At 42.2% G+C, this 22,068-nt stretch overlaps 1 protein-coding gene across 1 annotated transcript in view; it reads right to left on the bottom strand.

Moving 5' to 3' along the window:
* spock1 (SPARC (osteonectin), cwcv and kazal like domains proteoglycan 1) overlaps nt 1–22,068 on the bottom strand; it is a gene marked incomplete at both ends in the record, with an annotated part of 99,988 nt that overhangs the window by 14,393 nt on the left and 63,527 nt on the right. Inside the window, 3 exons of the mRNA XM_084041862.1 lie at nt 12,026–12,152; nt 14,800–14,941; nt 20,198–20,312. Of these exons, the coding sequence (XP_083897988.1) occupies nt 12,026–12,152; nt 14,800–14,941; nt 20,198–20,312 (384 nt within the window). The remainder of the gene's footprint in view (nt 1–12,025; nt 12,153–14,799; nt 14,942–20,197; nt 20,313–22,068) is intronic.

Here is a 22,068-nt window from a genome sequence, read left to right as displayed (position 1 = left end):
AAAGAGGTTCTTCAGGGTGTAACAGCAGCAACAAGCTGCCTCTGGTAGCATCTTAAGGTGACTCCCCACCAAAGTCACTTTATGTTTGGTTGCCCTCGGGTGTTGCGCTCAGAAAATAGCCGATCTACAAGCTCACAACGCGTCGCGCTGCGACGCGTTGTGAGCTTGTAGATCGGCTATTTTCAGCATGCAACCAAGCGTAAAATCAGTCATTACGACGCCATCAAGGCACCGCCAGAAATACATTGTAGTCGACTAAATCAACTGTAGATTTAGTCGACTAAAATCTTAGGATATTTTGTCGACTAAAACTAGACAAAAACTAAAACATTTCAGATGACTAAAATATGACTAAAACTAAATGGGATTTTAGTCAAAAGACTATGACTAAAACTCCATCAATTTGAGTAAAAATTGCTGTCAAAATTAACACTGCTTTAGCGGCTACAGTCTACACATGGATGAAAGTTCTCAGTCACTACGACTGATTTCAGTCATTTGGATTCTATGTCATTATGGAATCCAAATGAAGACATTGCATGTCTTCCACGGAAGCCCACCGGAAATAGCTGATCTACAAGCTCACAAAGTGTCGCGCTGCGTATTTGAATTATGTATTTTAAGGAATTGCGCCCCCCCCCCCCCCCCCCCCCCCCCCCCCCCGTATAGAATTGCCACTGTCCATGGAGATAGGATGTGTTCAGTCCTTTTGTGGCTCTTCTCATGTTATTTTATTCCTAAAATGGAACTGTGTGGGATTTAATACTCAGAATTTGACCCCCCCTTCCTAACTATCAGGGCATCGAGTGCCAAACAAGAAATACAAACCTGTACAAAAAAAAACACACACACACGAGCTCCTCTTTATACAAAAGCAGGAATCTGAAATGTTCTAAAATAGTTTTGACACAACTCCAGAATATTACAGTCCCTGATCTTCTATGCAATCTGGTGGAAATGTTGCTGAGCAACATCACCCAGCCATGTGGACGTAACTTAAATTACCAACGGCACATTCCATCCATTTATCATCTTTTGAGGAGCTTCTGTACACAGTGACTGCATGGTTGGCAGAGGAACGTTGCAAGTTGTTTATTGTCAAGAGCACGCACACACGCACGCACGCACGCGCACACGCACACGCACACACACACAGTACTTCAGATTTACTCAACAGTATGAAACTCACAGAAAGCTCATGTGTGCAACTGAACTGGAATAAATGGCAAAAAGTGAGAGATTTCACATTTTTACACATTTCTAATCAAGCCCTGGGCTCTTCTGAGAGTGGGCCGTGCATATGGTTTCATGTTGCATTTTAATTGCACTAATTAGTCGCACACTTTTAATTGCACCGACTAATGTCCCATCTGTTGGGTTGGTCTTCCTGTCTGTCTGTCTTCTGGACAGACATGTGCTTTGAGTTGCCAAATTATGGCAGAGTAGCCTATATAATGACATTGTATTTTCACCAGGATTCCTGGGGTCATCATGACACATCTATCTTTCTTCAAAAGACACTTTTTAACCCATTAAGACCGGGTAGATCTTGTAGATCTGCAATTTGTTTTATATCTTAAACATTTGTGCAAATCTTTTTTGAAGAGAGCATTTGTTACTCAAATCTTTGCTTCTGGGGGTCCCTGGAACGAAATATTTTACAAATTGTATTTATATTATATTATATTAAAAAAATATATATATATATATTCAAAGATTAGCAGATTTGAAGTTTTTTTTTTTCTTCAAAAAATAGTAGATCTACAAGCTCATAGCGCGGCACTCGGTGCCGCGCTATGAGCTTGTAGATCTGCTATTTTTGAATAGCCATAGAAATCTAAAAAACTGACACAGATGCGTTCCCGGTCTTGTGTGGGTTAATAATAGTCCTAAAGAGAAGAGAAAAAAAAGAAAAGAATCCTGCAGTGGCTTCACAGCATAGACCTGTCCCTTTCCGGGTCAACGTTTACACTCTGAGCTCATTTAACACTCAGGACTTTATACAGCCTAGCCTAGCGTCTGCCGCTTAGATAAGAAACACATTAAGGAGCTGCAGCGTATTCAGTTCAATAATGACTACAAGGATGTCAGTGAGCTCCCTGCTAAAGGCTGCTGAAACAACCATGTCTTATTAGGCCTCGTTTAGACCACAACGCTCTCTAGAGAAAACGTGTGCCTTCCGTTTAGATGCCAACGGTGTTTTCGGGGGTTGAAATCTTTGACAACGCCCCCCCCCCCCCTCGCGTCTCCATGTAAACATGCAATACGGGGGAAACCGCAAAACATGTGACGTCATGATGACTCATGGCGCGTTATGCTGTTACATTGGTGTAAAGAAACGGGACACCCTCTTTCCTTGGTGTTTCGCCGATCTACAAGCTCTCAACGCCTCGCGCTGCGAGGCGTTGAGAGCTTGTAGATCGGCTATTTTCAGCTAATGTTCCCCTCAGGAAAGGAATTCTAGGGTTCAAGTGGTTAATGTAAAAAAAAAAAAATCCTATCACACAAAGATTTGGCGGACCCCCTATAGTAGCTCTGAGGACCCCCTAGGGGTCCCGGACCCCCTGTAGACCCCTGGTCTAAACCCTAGCATTTATCTTCACTAAAACTATGCCTAACCCTAACATTTATCTTCACTAAAACTATGCCTAACCCTAGCATTTAACTTCACTAAAACTATGCCTAACCCTAACATTTATCTTCACTAAAACTATGCCTAACCCTAACATTTATCTTCACTAAAACTATGCCTAACCCTAACATTTAACTTCACTACAACTATGCCTAACCCTAACATTTATCTTCACTAAAACTATGCCTAACCCTAACATTTATCTTCACTAAAACTATGCCTAACCCTAACATTTATCTTCACTAAAACTATGCCTAACCCTAACATTTATCTTCACTAAAACTATGCCTAACCCTAACATTTATCTTCACTAAAACTATGCCTAACCCTAGCATTTATCTTCACTACAACTATGCCTAACCCTAGCATTTATCTTCACTAAAACTATGCCTAACCCTAACATTTATCTTCACTAAAACTATGCCTAACCCTAGCATTTATCTTCACTACAACTATGCCTAACCCTAGCATTTATCTTCACTACAACTATGCCTAACCCTAGCATTTATCTTCACTAAAACTATGCCTAACCCTAACATTTATCTTCACTAAAACTATGCCTAACCCTAACATTTATCTTCACTACAACTATGCCTAACCCTAGCATTTATCTTCACTACAACTATGCCTAACCCTAACATTTATCTTCACTAAAACTATGCCTAACCCTAGCATTTATCTTCACTACAACTATGCCTAACCCTAGCATTTATCTTCACTAAAACTATGCCTAACCCTAACATTTATCTTCACTACAACTATGCCTAACCCTAACATTTATCTTCACTACAACTATGCCTAACCCTAGCATTTATCTTCACTAAAACTATGCCTAACCCTAACATTTATCTTCACTAAAACTATGCCTAACCCTAACATTTATCTTCACTAAAACTATGCCTAACCCTAACATTTATCTTCACTAAAACTATGCCTAACCCTAACATTTATCTTCACTACAACTATGCCTAACCCTAACATTTATCTTCACTACAACTATGCCTAACCCTAACATTTATCTTCACTAAAACTATGCCTAACCCTAACATTTATCTTCACTAAAACTATGCCTAACCCTAGCATTTATCTTCACTACAACTATGCCTAACCCTAACATTTATCTTCACTAAAACTATGCCTAACCCTAACATTTATCTTCACTAAAACTATGCCTAACCCTAACATTTATCTTCACTAAAACTATGCCTAACCCTAACATTTATCTTCACTAAAACTATGCCTAACCCTAGCATTTATCTTCACTACAACTATGCCTAACCCTAGCATTTATCTTCACTAAAACTATGCCTAACCCTAACATTTATCTTCACTAAAACTATGCCTAACCCTAGCATTTATCTTCACTACAACTATGCCTAACCCTAGCATTTATCTTCACTACAACTATGCCTAACCCTAGCATTTATCTTCACTAAAACTATGCCTAACCCTAACATTTATCTTCACTAAAACTATGCCTAACCCTAACATTTATCTTCACTACAACTATGCCTAACCCTAGCATTTATCTTCACTACAACTATGCCTAACCCTAACATTTATCTTCACTAAAACTATGCCTAACCCTAACATTTATCTTCACTACAACTATGCCTAACCCTAACATTTATCTTCACTACAACTATGCCTAACCCTAACATTTATCTTCACTACAACTATGCCTAACCCTAACCCTAACCTGATATAATGTACTAAATACTGATATAATGCCTAAACCTAACCTCAAAACCCTGTCCGCCTGGGCGAAACACCGGGAAAAGAGACTCTCCCGTAAACAAACAGCTGTGATAGGAAGTAGAAAGGTAAAGTACTCGTTGCGTTTTCAATCACTGTTGCAACGGCACTTTGCCGTTTTCTGTTCTGATCGTTACCGTGTAAACGTTGGCCTCGAGCCCCCTGCTAAAAAACAACCACTATTTCAGCACCTAAGATGGAAGGGCACGCCCTAACCCTATCAGTCGGTGCGATAAAAAAAAAGGTTTATAGCCAGGAGAGGTTACTGGTTCAAATCCCTCGGCCAGCCGTGCACCTGGGACCATGAGAGCCGCTGTGAAAGAGAAAAGGATATATCTTCTTCTTCTCTCTGTTAATTATCATTGATGTGTCCTTGGAACAGGGGAGGGGGGGGGGGGGGGCGGGGGCAGTCCATTCTATTCTATTCCCCTCACGGCTCTCTAGTCCAGTTCTGCAGTGTTCACAGTTAATGATATAGCTTTTCTATATCGTTGTTGTTGGGCAGAAACCTTGTATCTCCATATTTTAACGTTCTGTGTGTTTTTGTAAATGAACACCCTATACTAGATCATTAACATTACTACAGCGTCACACAGAAAGCATCGTCAGAAGCAGATCTACAAGCACCGCGTTTCGAGCTTGTAGATCTGCTGCTGATGGTGCTTTGTGAATTCATGATTTTGAAAAGTAACTGTTTTGCTGGTGGAAGAAAGTACTCACATTCTGTACTTAAGTAAAAGTATACTCAGACACAAAAAGTCTGGAGTTCTAATTTTACTTGAGTAAAAGTACACAAAGTATTGGTAACAACATGTACTTAAAGTACCAAAAGTAGAAAGTACTCATTATGCAGAACGTCCTATTTCGCAAGTTTTCAGATGTATAAAATGTTTTGAAAATAGCAGATCTACAAGCTCACAATGCGTCGCATCGCGACGCATTGTGAGCTTGTAGATCTGCAATTTTCAAATGGCCGAAATGTAAATAGGGCTGAAGTGGTTAATGTATGTTTTGTAATAATAATAATCAAAATCTACAAAGTAACTAGTAACTAAAGTTGTCAAATAACTGTGTAAAAGTATAATATTTGCCTCTGAGATGTAATGGAGTAGAAGTAAAACTATAACAAATTGGAACTAGAAAGTACTGTTCCTGAAGAAACAGTGTGGGATCGCTAAGAATGTTGATCACACTAGAAAGTACTATTCCTGATTAATTCTGTCTTACCTATTTATATTACATATTGTGATGTCACGTGAAGCTTGACCAATCCAAAAACGGGCGGAATAATAACTAGAAAATGTGCTCCTCGGAGCACAAGTCTCCGCCAGCAGACCCGTGCTATTTTAACCAAAGGAAATCACTTACCCTATCTTTAACCATAGTTTTCTAGAAATGTTCTGATTCTTAGATTAGAACATCTAAGGATTAGAACATGTTAGCTTGGCTAACATGTTCAATCAGCCAAGCTAACATGTCCAATGTTAGCTTGGTTGATGGCACTGATGTCTATTCAAAACATGTAAGCAATGTTTTGAAGTGACACACCTATTTATAGGGCTCTATTTCATCATGCGTCTCGCTAGCCAATCAAAGCACACCCTTTCAACATATTGTCACGTGTCACGTGAAGCTTGACCAATGTTAGCTCGGTGGACACACGGAAGGACGAGAACGAAAACAATAGTCTCCTGGCGGAGACAATAATAACTAGTGAAGATAATATAGTGTGATCGCTAAAGCGATCCCACAACTAGTGCAGTCAATTAAAAGCGCTTCAAAGTTGTACTTAAGTACAGTACTTGAGTAAATGTACTTAGTTACTTTCCACCACTGCTGTTTTGCGGGACATATGGGGTTTCCACCTCAACGGAGACGCTGTTACCTCTGAGCTGAGAGCCAAGGACACAGACTCATTTTTAAGCTTGAGAAAGTACAGCTACTGCTGCACAGCGGACACCTCAGCACAAATAGACTGGAGATTGGGTTGCATTTTATCTCCAAACAACGAGTGCAGTACGTGTCCTTTTTTCTTTTTTTCCTCTCTTCCCCTTGATATCAGGGCCAGCACTGTGATAGAATAATAAATCATATCACAGTGGTGATGTGGCACAAATAATGGAGACGCTAGGGGGGAGAGAGAGAGAGAGAGAGAGAGAGAGAGAGAGAGAGAGAGAGAGAGAGAGAGAGAGAGAGAGATGTGCATGTTATATGTGTGCACACTGTGTATGAGCATGACTGTGAGAGACCGGGGTCGTACAGAATGGAGAGAGGAAGATGCATAGCAGAGTATATTCATGTTATCTCTGCCAGGCCGAAGGCAGGGCAGAGGTGATAGATTCAGCCCCGTCTCTCTCTCTCTGTCTGTCTGTCTGTCTGTCTGTCTGTCTGTCTGTCTGTCTGTCTGTCTGTCTGTCTGTCTGTCTGTCCGTCTGTCCGTCTGTCTGTCTCGTTTGACATGCCCAACTATGGAGACGCCGTCATAGTAAGCTACTAACGATGAGATGTTGACAATGACAATGCAAAGTCAGAGCTAACAGTGATGTCTCCGCAAACAGAGAGATGCAGAGTCCATGCACTGCAGCGTGCGTTCAGTATCACTTGAGAGAACACTAGAAATAGCCTGCAGAGGGATATTCACATATTCCTAACATGGCCTTATTCACTGTATGGTGTATCCGATTACTCAGTGAGCCATCTAAAAACATCTAAAAACATCTTTGCCTCTCAGAATCCAACCCGATACGTCCTCGACCACGAGTAACCTGGCGTCTCCAGACTTTCCACGCGGAGGAAAGCTTGGTTTTCATTCTAAAACTGATCTGTGTGATACGGCTAGAAAAAAGACGGAACACAGAATTGGTTTCTGGTTCTGGGTTCCGGTTGGTGCCGCATTGTTTTTGTTCCTCCACATAATGTGAGATCATTTGTTCCGTTTAGCTAGTTGCGCTACGAATGGATAATACCAAACCTTTATTATACCAAATCTAACGAAACAAAAACACATTTTAAACGAGGGGAATCGTTTTGGAGCTGCACCGGTACTCTGGTTTCTGTTGTGAGTTGCGCCGTGGGCAGTACTCAAATGTTTTACTTAAGTAATAGTATCAATACTGCAATGTACTGTAGAAATACTCTGTTAAGTAAAAGTACGGAATTCAACATTTACTTGAGTAAAAGCACAGCAGTATTGCTATCAACATTTACTTAAAGTACAAAAGTAGAAAGTACTCATTATGCAGAATGTCCCATTTCACAAGTTTTCAAAGTACAAAATGTATGTAAATCTTTTGAAAATAGCAGATCTACAAGTAGATACTATCTACTAGATCTGCTATTTTCAAAGGGCCAAAATGTATACAGTATATAGGGCTGAAGTGGTTAATGTATGTTTTGTAATAATAATCCAAATCTACAAAGTAACTAGTAACTCAAGTTTTCAAATAAATGTAGTGGAGTAAAAGCACAATATTTGGATCCGAGATGTAGTGGAGTAGAAGTAAAAGTATTGGAAATTGGCAATAGTCAAGTAAAGTACAAATTTACCTCAAAATGTTACTGAAGTACAGTAGGCTACATGTACTTAGTTACTTTACACCACTGACCGTGGGTTATATCCGCTCTAGACCGGATCAGAACACTGAGAAAAGAGTTGATCCCAGGCTCTACGCTGAGAGAGGAGGAAGCAGCTTAACACTGACTAACAGGGCTCTGGTAAAACTGCAGAGAAACCTTCACCTCTGCATGCAGCGCTGAAATGAACATTTATTACATAACCGGGTGGTGGGGCATGCACTCCCAACTTACATTAACTGTGTAACAGTAACTGTTTTGCAGTGGTGAAAAAAAAGGACTCAAATTGTTTACTTAAGTAAAATTATCAATACTCAGATACAAGTAAAAGTCCCGAAAAAGTCCATCAAAATGTACCTAAAGTCCCAAAAGCAGAAAGTACTCAGAGAGTACATCTGAAAAACACAAGTTTTCAGATGTATAAATGTTTTGAAAATAGCAGATCTACAAGCTAAATGCGTCTAAAATGTGTCGCATCGCGACGCATTGTGAGCTTGTAGATTGGCTATTTTCAAATGGCCTAAATGCATATAGGGCTGAAGTGGTTCATGTATGTTTTGTAATAATAATCAAAATGACTAACAGGGCTCTGGTAAAACTGCAGAGAAACATTCACCTCTGCATGCAGCGCTGAAATGAACATCTATTACATAACCGGGCTGGGCATTACATGCATTCCCAACTTACATTGTTCCCAAACTTGCATGGTTCCCCCAGTGCTTTATAAATATAGAAACCCCTCCAGCCATGTGACACCATCTGGATGTGAAATAAAGCTTGTTTCTATGGAGGGGCTCAGCACTACGTTTTTAGGAGTCGAGCCCCCATGGGCTCTGCTTTGCTTCGTTTACCTTCACGCTCACTTCACTTTTAAGGGAACATGAGCACAGCAAATCACATCAAGTTCACCTTTAGTTTGATGAGTGTTGCTGAGGTGACATGTGAAACTGGCAGATATCCATCTCTCTCATGGGAGGAATATGTTTCAATCAGGCCTTAAAGGGATATTTCACTTTAAAAAAAATAATTGGGTCATTCCCATCGTCTACTCAGGCTTTTGTCAGCCCCGCCCCCAGACAGTTTTTAAGTTGCTTGATTCAGTATTTAGATATTTGATATTCTTTTTATCAGACACGCCCCCTTCCTATACAAACCCATTATAACTTCAAACTCCATTTTCAACATGTTAGATTAATCAATAACACCTGTCCTTGATTCTGGTGACTCATCCTGCCCTCCTAATACGTGAGGGGGGCGTTTTTTTTTTATATTACTTTGTTCGCGACTTGCATCGTTCCCCTAGTGCTTTATAAATATAGAAACCCCTCTAGCCGTGTGACACAATCTGGATGTGAAATAAAAATAGATGTTTTTTTTATTGTATTAAATGTTTTCATTTCCCCCAAACCATATTTAAAATAAATGAAAAAAGTAGTTGAAAAAACACGGTCTCTCCACATATCAGAAGGACAATAATATCAGTCTGTATAGACGACGTATCCTTGAGCAAAACAACCACCGTGGCTCATGGAGAGCAGGTGGTTCCTTGCATGACCGCCTCCTCCATCAGTGTGTGAACGGCTGAATGTGAAGCACATTGTACACTGATCTGCATTCAAGGCAGTGGTGTAAGGTAATACATATACTCAAGTACTGTACTTAAGTACTTAACTGGAGTATTTCCAGTTTGCAGTACTTTTACTTCTACTCCACTACAGCTCAGAGGCAAATATTGTACTTATTACTCCACTACAATTATTTGAAAACTTTAGTTACTAGTTAAGTAGATTTTGATTATTATTACAAAACATACATTAACCACTTCAGCCCTATATACATTTCGGCCATTTTCAAATAGCCGATATACAAGCTCACAATGCGTCGCGATGCGACGCATTGTGAGCTTGTAGATCTGCTATTTCCCCCAAAAAAATGTTTTTATACATTTGAAAACTTGTGAAATTGGACATTCTACATAATGTGTACTTTCTACTTTTGATACCTTAAAGGTAGGGTAAGTGATATTTTTTGGTTAAAACAAAAAGTATTTTGTTAAAGGTTAAAGCACTATATTGTGATAGTAATCATTGCTATAGAGTGTTTGTTCAGTAACAGGAGTCTCCCCGTCTCTCCAGCTCTTTAATAAACAGAAAATACATTTTCCGGCAGGTGTAAAAATCTCAGCCAATCAGGAGAAAGTATACATTTTTAAGCTTCATTTTTATAGTGTTCCAGTTCCAATTTTGTCTGCTCATTTCTTAGTGTCATCACTTCCAATTTCACTTGTTTAATCTGTATCCTGATTGAGTTCTCTGTCCTGATTGGATAAAATTGGAAATGAAACTGAAACGAAAATGCATTTTCTGTTTAATAAAGAGCTGGAGAGACATGGAGACTCCTTTTACTGAACAAACACTCTATAGCAATGAGTACTATCAGAATACAGAGCTATTTAACACTTATTTTAACCAAAGAAAATCACTTACCCTACCTTTAAGTACATTTTGATACCAAAACTTTTGTACTTTTACTCAAGTACATTTTTAATTCCAGACTTTTACTTGTAACAGAGTATTTCGACATTGCAATATTGACACTTAAAAAAAAAAAAAAAAGATGTGAGTATTTTTTCCACCACTGGATTGAACCGTGGTGGCTCAAGGAGAGAGCAGGTGGTTCCTTCTTGCATGACTGCCTCAGCCATCAGTGTGTGAACGGCTGAACGCACAGCACACTGCAGAGGGCTTTACTTCCAAGGCGCTGTATGGAAATGTAGAATATTTACCATCTGAAGACCTGCAGTCTTTGTGGAGGAACGACTGACAGGAGGGTGTGATGGACCACACACGCACGCACGCACACGCACACACACACACACACACACACACACACACACACACACACACACACACACACACACACGCGCTTGACCCAACACTTGCCCTTCTATGCACGCTGCACAGAAAATACATACATTTTGAAGATAAACATAGAGAGGGAGTGAAGGAGACAGGATGGTTTAGCAACACATGGTGTGGACTGTGTACCTCGGGAATATTAGAGAGAGAGAGAGAGAGAGAGAGAGAGAGAGAGAGAGAGAGAGAGAGAGAGAGGAGGGGGGGGGGTTGTACTGGTGTATCAAAGATACATGCATAGGCGTTTTGAATGTGTAACAGCTGTCATATGAAGCTGTCATATGAAGCTGTGTGTGTGCGTGCGTGCGTGCGTGCGTGCGTGCGTGCGTGCGTGCGTGCGTGCGTGCGTGCGTGCGTGCGTGCGTGCGTGCGTGCGTCTCCGCTGTAAGCAGCAGTAGCTGAGTGGTGTTGTGGAAATCCGCGGCATAACCTCAAGAACAAACACTCAGGAGACACGAGAAACTTAATACATGAATGATTTGAATGAATTGTTGCAACAATGAAGACAGACCAAATCCCAGTCCCTGTATACATCTGACGCCCATGTGACAGACAGCACGTTCCCTTTCTCTATGGTTTCATCCTACTCATGTAGCACAGTGAAACCATAGATATAGAAACCTAGATACCTCCTTGGCCTCTGCAGTTTTTTCTTCACTTGTCCGAATCTAGTTGTCCCGGCCCCACCTGCCTCTGATTGGCTTACCGAATGTCCCCTTCTGTGATGCACGCGGTAGTTTCCAGCCTGCCCCCCGGAAGCGGAAGTGCACGCGCCATACAGACGCTTCAGAGCCAGAGGAGGCGTCAACCTTTATACGAGTGAAACCCCCCGTGTTTAGCAACCGTCTGGGATCGATCATACTGGATAGAAATATTCTGTGACTAGTTGAAAAGGTAAGTACACTGATACAGAAGCAAACGTAAATAAAGAGTTCTCTACATGAATAAAATAACCTGTTCAGGAACCCTTAACAGTGGGTATGAGAGGCCGTCTGGTCAACTGAAGGTCCCTGGATCGACCTGACCTCTCATCTATGTGTCCAAGTGGCCTTGATCAAGACACTTTAAACCCTGACACTTCCCCTCAGAGTGCACATGGGAAAGCCATCTGAACAAGCCATCTACTGGGTGAATGCAGGACACTACTCACCAGTCTTGTCAGCGGTGGTGGTGTGTGAGGGTTTGTAGATCTCCTGACCGGGCAGACAGGGACACGGTCCCTCGCACTTCATTGAGATCACCTTCCCAGACATGCAGCCCTGGAACTCCAGCTTACACTGTAGAAACACACAAAGAACCATGGGTAATGTAGTCTTTGTTAGTGGTGTAGTCCTGGAACTCCAGCATACATGGCATGCTAGAACTCCAAATGAAAACAACTTAATGTTTAATTTGTATTTACTTCATGGATACTAGACGTTTTCACAATTCATTCCTCCCAACACACATGTATAAGTATACACTGTATATCAATCATATCATTGTATTAGGCTACTTCCCAAGAAGGAAAAAAAGAAGTAGAATTGTGCAGCCTTAAAATAGGACAGGAACACCATTATATAATTATTTACTGTTAAACAAGAGTTATATAATGGAACATCATACTCTAGCTGTGTCTCTTTATTGATCACAAACTGCAATCAAATCTGCAAATTTGGTGCAGCTTAGAGTTCTCAATTTCTGAACGAGCCCGAACCTGGCTGATCCTGCCCGGACAGGTTCGGGCCGGATTTTTTTTTCTTCTTTAAAGTGAACATTTTTAACTCAAATCTTTGCTTCTGGGGGATTCTACAAATGTCTTCTAAATCCTAACAGTTTTTTTTTTAAACATATGTTGCTATATATATATCAGTGGTTCTCAAACCTTTTCATGTCAAGGACCCCCAAAATGATATGCATTTGACCTCACAGAGCGGCACTCGGTGCCGCGCTATGAGCTTGTATATCTGCTATTTTTGAATAGCCAAAGAAATCTAAAAATGACACAGATGCGTTCCTGGTCTTAATGGATTAATGGAGAGAATACACGTTGTTGACGCTGGCCTGGCTGCCTCATTCATACTTAACTGCACGCTGAATAGCCATTCAATCTACAAGCTCACTGAAGCTCACAATGCATCGCCCCGATCTAATGCGTTGCATTAGATCGTTGCATGCGTGCACGATGGTCCTGGCTAACGCCTGGAACGATAACATCTCTCGCGCGAGTCACAATGGCGGAGTGATCGCGCATCGAAAATGACTCGTTTTCCCCAGCGTAATTTTTTTCGGAGCTACAGAGGTTTTCATCAAGGATATAGAACGGAAGCGGATGGGAATACATCACACTAGGCGAGAAAATACCCCAAAATTTTAACATGAGCAGATTAAACATTAGAATGACTATACTTTCTGGGTTAGAAGAGACAGAAGACTGTGCGCACGCACGCGCACACACACACACACACACACACACACACACACACACACACACACACACACACACACACACACACACACACACACACACACACACACACACACACACACACACACACACACACACACACACACACACACACACACACACACACACACACACACACACCCCTAAGCTCACTCAATCTTCCTCACTTTAACTTAAATCCATCATCCTCCTCCCTGTCAGGTCTTCTATTTGCTGCTGGGCAGCAGAACCTCACAACCCTCTAGATCCTTCTGGATCCTTCTGGGGATAACAGGCTTTTAATGACATACTGAACACCAGATAGAGAGGAGAGGAGAGGAGAGGAGAGGAGAGGAGAGGAGAGGAAAGAGGACGCCAGTATATGTATCCTGGACCAGAGGGACCATCACATCTGTTCTACCAGCTGAAGGAAGCATTAGTTGATGGAATGTCACCCAGGGGAGAAGAAGGCGTAGACATATAAAGACACACGCCTTCCTCCCACTCTGGGGCGTCGGTATCTGCGGGCGCCATTTTTGGGAAGGCAAACTGCCTGTCAAAGTGACTACTGGCCAATCACAGCGCGTATTTTCTGTCGACTTGGCAGAATCTAGTTGTATAAACCAGTGGTTCTCAAACTTTTTCATGTCAAGGACCACCAAATGTACACTTATTAGCCCGCGGACCCCCATTTCAAAAGATATGCCAGGGACCCCCATAAGAGAAGATTTTTTACAGCTCTAGCAGTGATTCTCAACCATTTTAATATCAAGGACCCCCAGTTTGACATGCATTAGGGCTACGGACCCCCATTTAATGGCATTTCTATCACTTGGACCGCAATTTATATTGTAAAATCTATGTCAATTTAACTCTGAGAGTGTACAAATGGAACCAAATGGACCCTAACGGGTCCATTTGGTTCCATTTTTACACTCTCAGAGTTACAGACCCATAAGGGTCCATTTGGTGCATAATCTATCATTTAGCTGGGGACCCCCTGGAACTCCCTCAAGGACCCCACTTTGAGAACCAATGGTATAAACAGAGTTTAACAAACAGAGTCAAACCTTTGGTATTTATAATATAAATAATACTGTTCTGTGACCCAGGAGTGACGTCAGGACTTGGGTATTCTATGACAGTGGTTCTCAAACCTTTTCATGCATGTCAAGGACCCCCAAAATGATATGTGTTTGGCCACCCCCATCCCAAATATTTTGTTCCAGGCGCCCAGAAGCAAATATCTGAGTTACGAATGTTCGACTTAAAAATATGTTCAAATGTTTGCACAAATATAAAAAAAAATGAGCTTGTACATCTGATATTTTTGAATAGCCAAAGTATAAAAGGGTTAAAGTGGTTAAAATTACACTATATTAACTTATTTAGCTGGGGACCCCCTGGTACCCCCCCAAGCACCCCTGGGGGAGGGGGCCCCGTACCCCACTTTGAGAACCAACGCTCCATGAGCCTGAGGTGAAAGAGGAGCGTCTCACCTGGGAGGTGTAGGTGTGTCCATCAGACCCACAGACGGGACGGGGCGGCGGCAGCGCCGGACACAGACTACAATTCCCATGAGCACCCGGGCCCAGCGGCTTGTGTTTGTTGTGGCTTTTGGTTCCTTTCCTGGGCTTCACACTGTGAGAGAGAGAGAGAGAGAGAGAGAGACATCAGCTTCACACTGTGAGGGACACAAACAGAGAAAGACACCGTTAGAATCAGATTACCAGCGGTGGAAAGTAACATTTACGTACTGTATTTTAACACACTGACCGCCATGGACGTAATATTACGTCACCTGTTGTTGTTTTAGTGATTACGGTAGAGGGCGCTCATCGCCAACCTATGAATGATGCCTTGACTTCCAGAGAAGGATCCACCGATTTATGAAACATACATTTATCTCGGATATCTTTTCCCAGATTGCGTTTTTGGGGAAACCATATTCAACTGTCCATAACTACAGAACGGACGAACAGCGTTACAATCATCAGACTCATCACAGTGAATAACACACTCATTAAAATACATCATCCTCCTTGTCTTGTATAGTATACGTCCTTGTCCTCCTGTCAAAGCCATGCCAGTTGTCCTTTTTCCCTCCACCCCTCTGTGTGTGTGTGTGTGTGTGTGTGTGTGTGTGTGTGTGTGTGTGTGTGTGTGTGTGTGTGTGTGTGTGTGTGTGTGTGTGTGTGTGTGTGTGTGTGTGTGTGTGTGTGCGTGCGTGCGTGTGTGTGTAGTTATTATACAGAGAGTCCTGCACAGAAAGCGACTCAGGTCTGTCCTCCTATAAACAATGCAATTACATGTGATCCACCTCTAGCTGACTAAAATCTTATGATATTTAGTCGTCTAAACATTAAAAGCCTGGGCCAGCGTGTTGACGTTCCTGGAATAGGAAGTGTCTCATTTCCCCAACCAACCAGAGTGCAGTGGGCGTCGCTCCAAATGTTGTGACGTCAGGGCTCTCATGCTGCACATTGAGGGAGGAGGCGGGACGGGGGCTGACGGACAGATCGGTGAACCAATAGGATCCGCCGGAATTTTTCTAAGGAGATTTTGAACACACCCCTATAGACATGATATCAGACGCGCTAGGGCAGTCTATCTAAAGCTAGACTAAAAGCAAAACATTTCCGATGACTAAAATATGACTGAAACTAAACAGAATTTTATTCAAAAGACTATGACTAAAACTACATCAAAATGTGTCGTCAGAATCAACACTGAGTGGAATACCAGCCTGCAGTCTGAGAGAAGCAGAAACTCCACTCTGTAAAAACATCAATAAAGTTAACCCCTTAAGACCGGGGACGCATCTGTGTCATTTTAGATGTATTTGGCTATTGAAAAATAGCAGATCTACAAGCTCATAGCGCGGCACTGAGTGCCGCGCTATGAGCTTGTAGATCTGCTATTTATTTTTTCAATCGTGAAAATTTATGCAAATCTTTCTGAATATATTTTTAAAAGCAATTTTTTTTTAACTCAAATCTTTGCTTCTGGGGGGTCCCTGGAACAAAATATAAATATCAGTGGTTCTAAAAAAAAATCATGTGAAGGACCCCCAAAATTATATGTATTTGGCCACGGACCCCCACCTTAAAAAAAAATGTTCCAGGGACCCCCAGAAGCAAAGATTTTCAGTTACAAATATTCGCTTTGAAAAATATATTTTCAAAGATTTGCCCAAATGTTCATGATTTTTCAAAAATAGCAGATCTACAAGCTCATAGCGCGGCACTCGGTGCCGCGCTATGAGCTTGTAGATCTGCTATTTTTGAATAGCCCAAAGTATAAAATATTGGTTAAAGTGCTTGCTTTCCGGGTCTTAATGGGTTAAATGACTAGGCAGCCATTACGGGAGGTTCTACACTGTCTGCCACAATGCATCTCACACACATCCGTCTTCTGTGAAGCCATTACGTTCTCGTCAGCCTCCATGGCTGTAATTACGTGTATCAGACTCACCCAGGCGAGGCAGCCTCACTGTCATGACAGATTAGACATGATGTCAACATCAGCAGTGAATAAAAAACACTCAACGAGGAGGCTGTGGGATGTTTTTTTTTACCTCAGCTCTGCTATTTTGGGTTCTGTGCTTCCATAGAACATTGATTCTCAAAGTGCGGTCCGTCCGGGGACCCCCAGGGGTCCTTGGCCGGGTACCACGGGCGGGTCCCCAGCTAAATAAGTTAATATAGTGTCACAATCATTTTAACCACTTTAACCATAATGTTATACTTTGGGCTATTCAAAAATAGCAGATCTACAAGCTCAAAGTGCGGCACCGAGTGCTGCGCTATGAGCTTGTAGATCTGCTATGTTTGAATAATCGTGAAAATTTGTTTCAAATCTTTGAATATATATATATACACACACACACACACACACACACACACACACACACACACACACACACATATATATATATATATACACACACATATATGTATATATATATTATTTTTTAAAGCGAACATGATTAACTCAAATCTTTGTTTGTGGGGGAGCACTGTCACAAAATATGACATGGGGGTCCACAGCCAAATATGTATCATTGTGATTGTGGGGGTCCTTCTCATGACAAAAACTGCCATAGAGGACATGCTGACATCTGTGAAATCCAAATGACTGAACTTTAATCTGTGTGACTCCAAAGGCAATGTGCTGAGAGAGAGAGAGAGCGAGTGAGCGAGAGCGAGAGCGAGAGGGAGAGAGAGAGAGAGAGAGAGAGAGAGAGGGAGAGGGAGAGGGAGAGGGAGAGGGAGAGGGAGAGGGAGAGGGAGAGAGAGAGAGGGAGAGGGAGAGGGAGAGGGAGAGAGAGAGAGAGAGAGAGAGAGAGAGGGAGAGGGAGAGGGAGAGGGAGAGGGAGAGGGAGAGGGAGAGAGGGAGAGGGAGAGAGAGAGAGAGAGAGAGAGAGAGAGAGAGAGAGAGAGAGAGGGAGAGGGAGAGAGAGAGAGAGAGAGAGAGAGAGAGGGAGAGCGAGAGAGAGAGGGAGAGCGAGAGAGCGAGAGGGAGAGAGCAAGAGAGGGAGAGAGAGGGAGAGAGAGCGGGACTGGGGCAAATAAGGAGATGAAGAAACGCCCTCAGCGCTCACGTCAGACAGCCAGAGGAGGGGGTGAACATTACTGCTGGCTCTCTCTCTATATATCAGTGTTTTTTAAAGCCTTAAATGGCTTATAGCTCCACAGTACATTTATGATCCTCTTACCACACCTCCTGCGCCCAAGTTACTAAGTTCCCCAAACACGCCTTAAAGGTTTCATGACATCAAATGTCTATTTTTAGGTTTTCTGACCTCAATTACACCCCAAAAAAACTGAACTTTGAACATTCAGTGGATTTTCTGTGGTCTGGGATTGGCCAGCTGTGATTGGCCCGTGGACTTTGATGTCACAGTCCATTAATCCCGCCCCATCTCATCCCCGCCCCTCCCCTCCCCGCTATGAGCTTGTAGATCTGCTATTTTAAAAAACCTTGAAAAAGTGTGCATATCTTTGAATATATATATTTTTTTAAAGCGAAAATTAACTGATATCTTTGCTTCTGGGGTCCCTGGCACAAAACATTTTCAAATGGGGGTCCGCGGCCAAATGTATATCAATTTAGGGGTCCTTGGCATGAAAAAGGTTGAAAACCACTGCTCTAGAACAATCTCCCATCACACATAAAGTTCAGATCCACCCTAAAAACTCAACCTCTTCTCTGTTGCTTTTCAGTCTGAGGGCAACTAAAACGTTGAAATATGGAGACACTGTATGACTAATTGTCTTTCCAACAACTTATATCTGTTTCTCTTTGTGTTCGTCTGTCCTCTTGTGTCTGGAAGTGAGAATGAGAAGAGAAGAGTCTGAACTGTCTCTTTATCACGGCAGGGATTCTACTCCCTGTCCAAATCAAGGAACCTATGTTTATTGGTGGTGGCGTTAGCCGTCAAACATGATAAGCCGTGCGTTCTCACCACCACGCTAAGCTCTGATAGGCTGCTCTCATGTGAAAGGGGATCTGATTGGTCCGTTCTCTGTCACTCCAGCACCACGCTGAGCTCTGATAGGCTGCTCTCATGTGAAAGGGGATCTGATTGGCCCGTTCTCTGTCACTCCAGCACCACGCTGAGCTCTGATAGGCTGCGCTCTTGTGAAAGGGGATCTGATTGGTCAGATACCACATCAGCCCTCACAGCAGGGAGCGTTCAGTCAAGATGAGTGAAGATAATTTCCCTAGCCATTAAAAAACCCTGTGTTATGTGCCTCTCTAACTGCAGTGTTGCAGTTAATGCCGAGTCACTGATTGTGAATTTGCTTGGTAATGGAAAATAACTGTTATGATAACGGCTTAATGATGTGTGGGAAAACAATACAATGGCCCTAATCTTCTCAATGAGCAAAGCAGCAACTTTCTTTCCAAGATAATCCTGTATTCTAAAGCCTGAGATATTTAGCAGCCAGAGGGTCTCTGAGGGACTGTAAAGTCTAAATAAAACTCACAGCACAAAGATTACAGCACAATACTGTTGAACAAAGAGATACCACAGAGCTCACTGATACACTGAAACCCATTAATGTAATAATTGTTCAATATTATGAGACTGAAAACCTGAATTACATGGATAAATAAAAGAGAAATACATTTGAAAAAGTACAATTGCCGTCGATCTCTGCCAAGGACGACTTTGACGACTTTTTTTTCCCAAAGGCCCAGACGGCCGAGGATGGCGCTCTTCTCTAACACATGAGTGAGCATTTCACCCCCAGATGCACACAGAACCAGGAGATCATGTGATCCCAAGATGTATTCCTCCATTCACTTCCTGGTTAGGCTGCCCTAGCTTTTCTGATTTCTTGTCTAGAGGGGCGGGTTTAAAATCAGCGGAGAGAGGATGCGCGTGATCCCATTGGTTGGCCGATCTGTCCGTCACCCCCGCCCCGCCCCGCTCCGCATAACATTTGGAGCGACGCCCGCTGCACTCTGGTTGGTTGAGGATGACTCCCACTTCCTATGCCCGGAACATCGACTTGCGGGTCCGGGCTTTTATTTTTTAGCAAGACTAAAAAATAAAAGCCTAGAGATCGAGGCTACTTCCTGGTTAACATATTTGGGAAATCTTCTGTATCTCGCCTCCTGTGTTTTACTATGTCTTTTTGGCGAGACATGCTATTTTCAACGGCCTAAAACAAGCGAACGGTGGGTCACCGTGACATTTTTTTTTTGTTTGCGGAAGCTCAGTGAAACCCCCCGTGATTAGCAACCATCAGGGGATCAATCATACTGGAGATAGATATTCTGTGACTACTTCAAAAGCTAAGAAAATAGAAATATCGCTGGCAGTGGATGATTCTTTTAAATCTATTTCGGCAGTGAATGAGTTAATAGTTTAGCGTATTTTTTTACCTGTGTGCTGGCTGCTTGTGATTGGTGCAGATGGCTGTCTGGTCGTCGTGGCTGACACACACCTTGTGAGGAGGACAACGCACCTTCAGACAAGGATCCTTGGTGGAGTCTGGAGCTACAGTACAGGGAGAGACCAGGGACAAACTTCATCTATGCACACAAAGCTTTAAAAGGGTGATAACTCTTAGCAGCCCTATATAGGTAGAGGTCGGGTGCCAAAATCCAAGTTCAAAATGCCAAGTGTCGGGCGACCATGAAGATAAGTGAATTTGGCCTCTGTTTCTCGGTTCCTTAGACCAGTTCTTCTCAAACTTTTTCATGCCAGGGACCCCCAAATTGATATATATTTGGCCGGGGACCCCCATCTGAAAATATGTTGTGCCAGGGACCCCCCAGAAGCAAAGATTTGTGTTAAAATGTTTGTTTTAAAATAAATATATTCAAAGATTTGCACAAATCTTCAAGATTTTTCAAAAATAGCAGATCTACAAGCTCATAGCGCGGCTATGAGCTTGTAGATCTGCTATTTTTGAATAGCTAAAGTATAAAAGGTTAAAACTATTGTGATGCTATTTTCACACATTTTGCTGGGGACCCCCTGGAACCCCCTCAAGGACCCCTGGGGGTCCCCGGACCCCACTTTGAGAACCAATGCCTTAGACACGTTGATAACCGTTCATTATTGGAAACAAAAGGCTACATAACTGCCAGGAGAGCGGCAGTGGCTCAGCTTGGGAATCGGAAGGTCCCTGGTTCAATGGACTGGCACATGGTCTGGCAAGCTTCAGTCACCTGTCCTAGCTGTCAATGTTATTTTGCCCACGCACACACCATCATTTGCAACAAATAGCAAGAAAACCACGATAACGCAATGATGACTATGTGGGGCATGGATTCCAAACTTGGGGCCTATAGTTTATATCAATGTCATTTATCTCTTCCTTGAATGTCTGTCTGTCGAGCTCATTTAGATGCTGATGAAACTATTGTGTATCTAGCCATTGAAGACTTGCCAACTGTACTGTGCTATTTTCAAAAGATTTGTATACATTTTAGACATATGATAACTTGTGAAACGGGACATTTTGCATAACAAGTACTTTTACTTTGGGTACTTTAAGTACATTTTTATGCCAATAATGTTGTGCTTTTACTTGCGTACATTTTGATTACCAGACTTTTACTTGTAACAGAGTCTTTCTGCATTGCAGTATTGATACTTTTACTTGAGTAAAAAACAAAAAAAGAGTACTTTTTCCACCGCTGCTGTAAACAAATGAACTGTCCTGTTGTTAACAAGGTTACACTCTGTATAAAACCCCCTGGCTCTCCACTTTGATGACAATACTAATCTATACATTTTGTTTAACTTATAACCAACATTTAAACATCTCTGTTTTCACCTGTTTCTCTCACACTGGTCTGTCTGTCTGTCTTCCTCCTTTTTGATTTAGTCCCGCCCTCTCTCAGAACCTGGTAGGTTGACTTAGAGTTGATTGACACCTGGTCTCCCCAATGACATTGCTTCTATGACCAACAGTGTAGACTGAAAAGTGTTGCCATGTCTGCTTATTATAAGCGACTTTTTAAATTTAGTTGTCAGCCACTGGAGTAGTGTGGTAGTGCCCTCTCCAAGGAGCTCTTATTAACCTTAAATTAGTTGTTAATGATGATGAAACAAAATGTCTGCTGTTTTCCAGAGCCAATAATATTGATTATGACCGCATCATCATGCATAATGTATCTACAGTAAGAGGCTGAGAGAGTCAAAGAGTATTAACATCTTGGCATAATGGCCGGATGAGACAATTTACATTCATAATTCCGTGTGGACGTCCTTGCCAGCAAGTTGTGGCAGAAAATTGGCTTCT

This window comes from Gymnoscopelus microlampas, assembly GCF_963454915.1.
Source record: "Gymnoscopelus microlampas genome assembly, chromosome: 18".
NCBI lineage: Eukaryota > Metazoa > Chordata > Actinopteri > Myctophiformes > Myctophidae > Gymnoscopelus > Gymnoscopelus microlampas.
The sequence above is the reverse complement of the archived record's forward strand: the minus strand, read 5'-3'. Positions and strand labels throughout refer to the sequence as shown.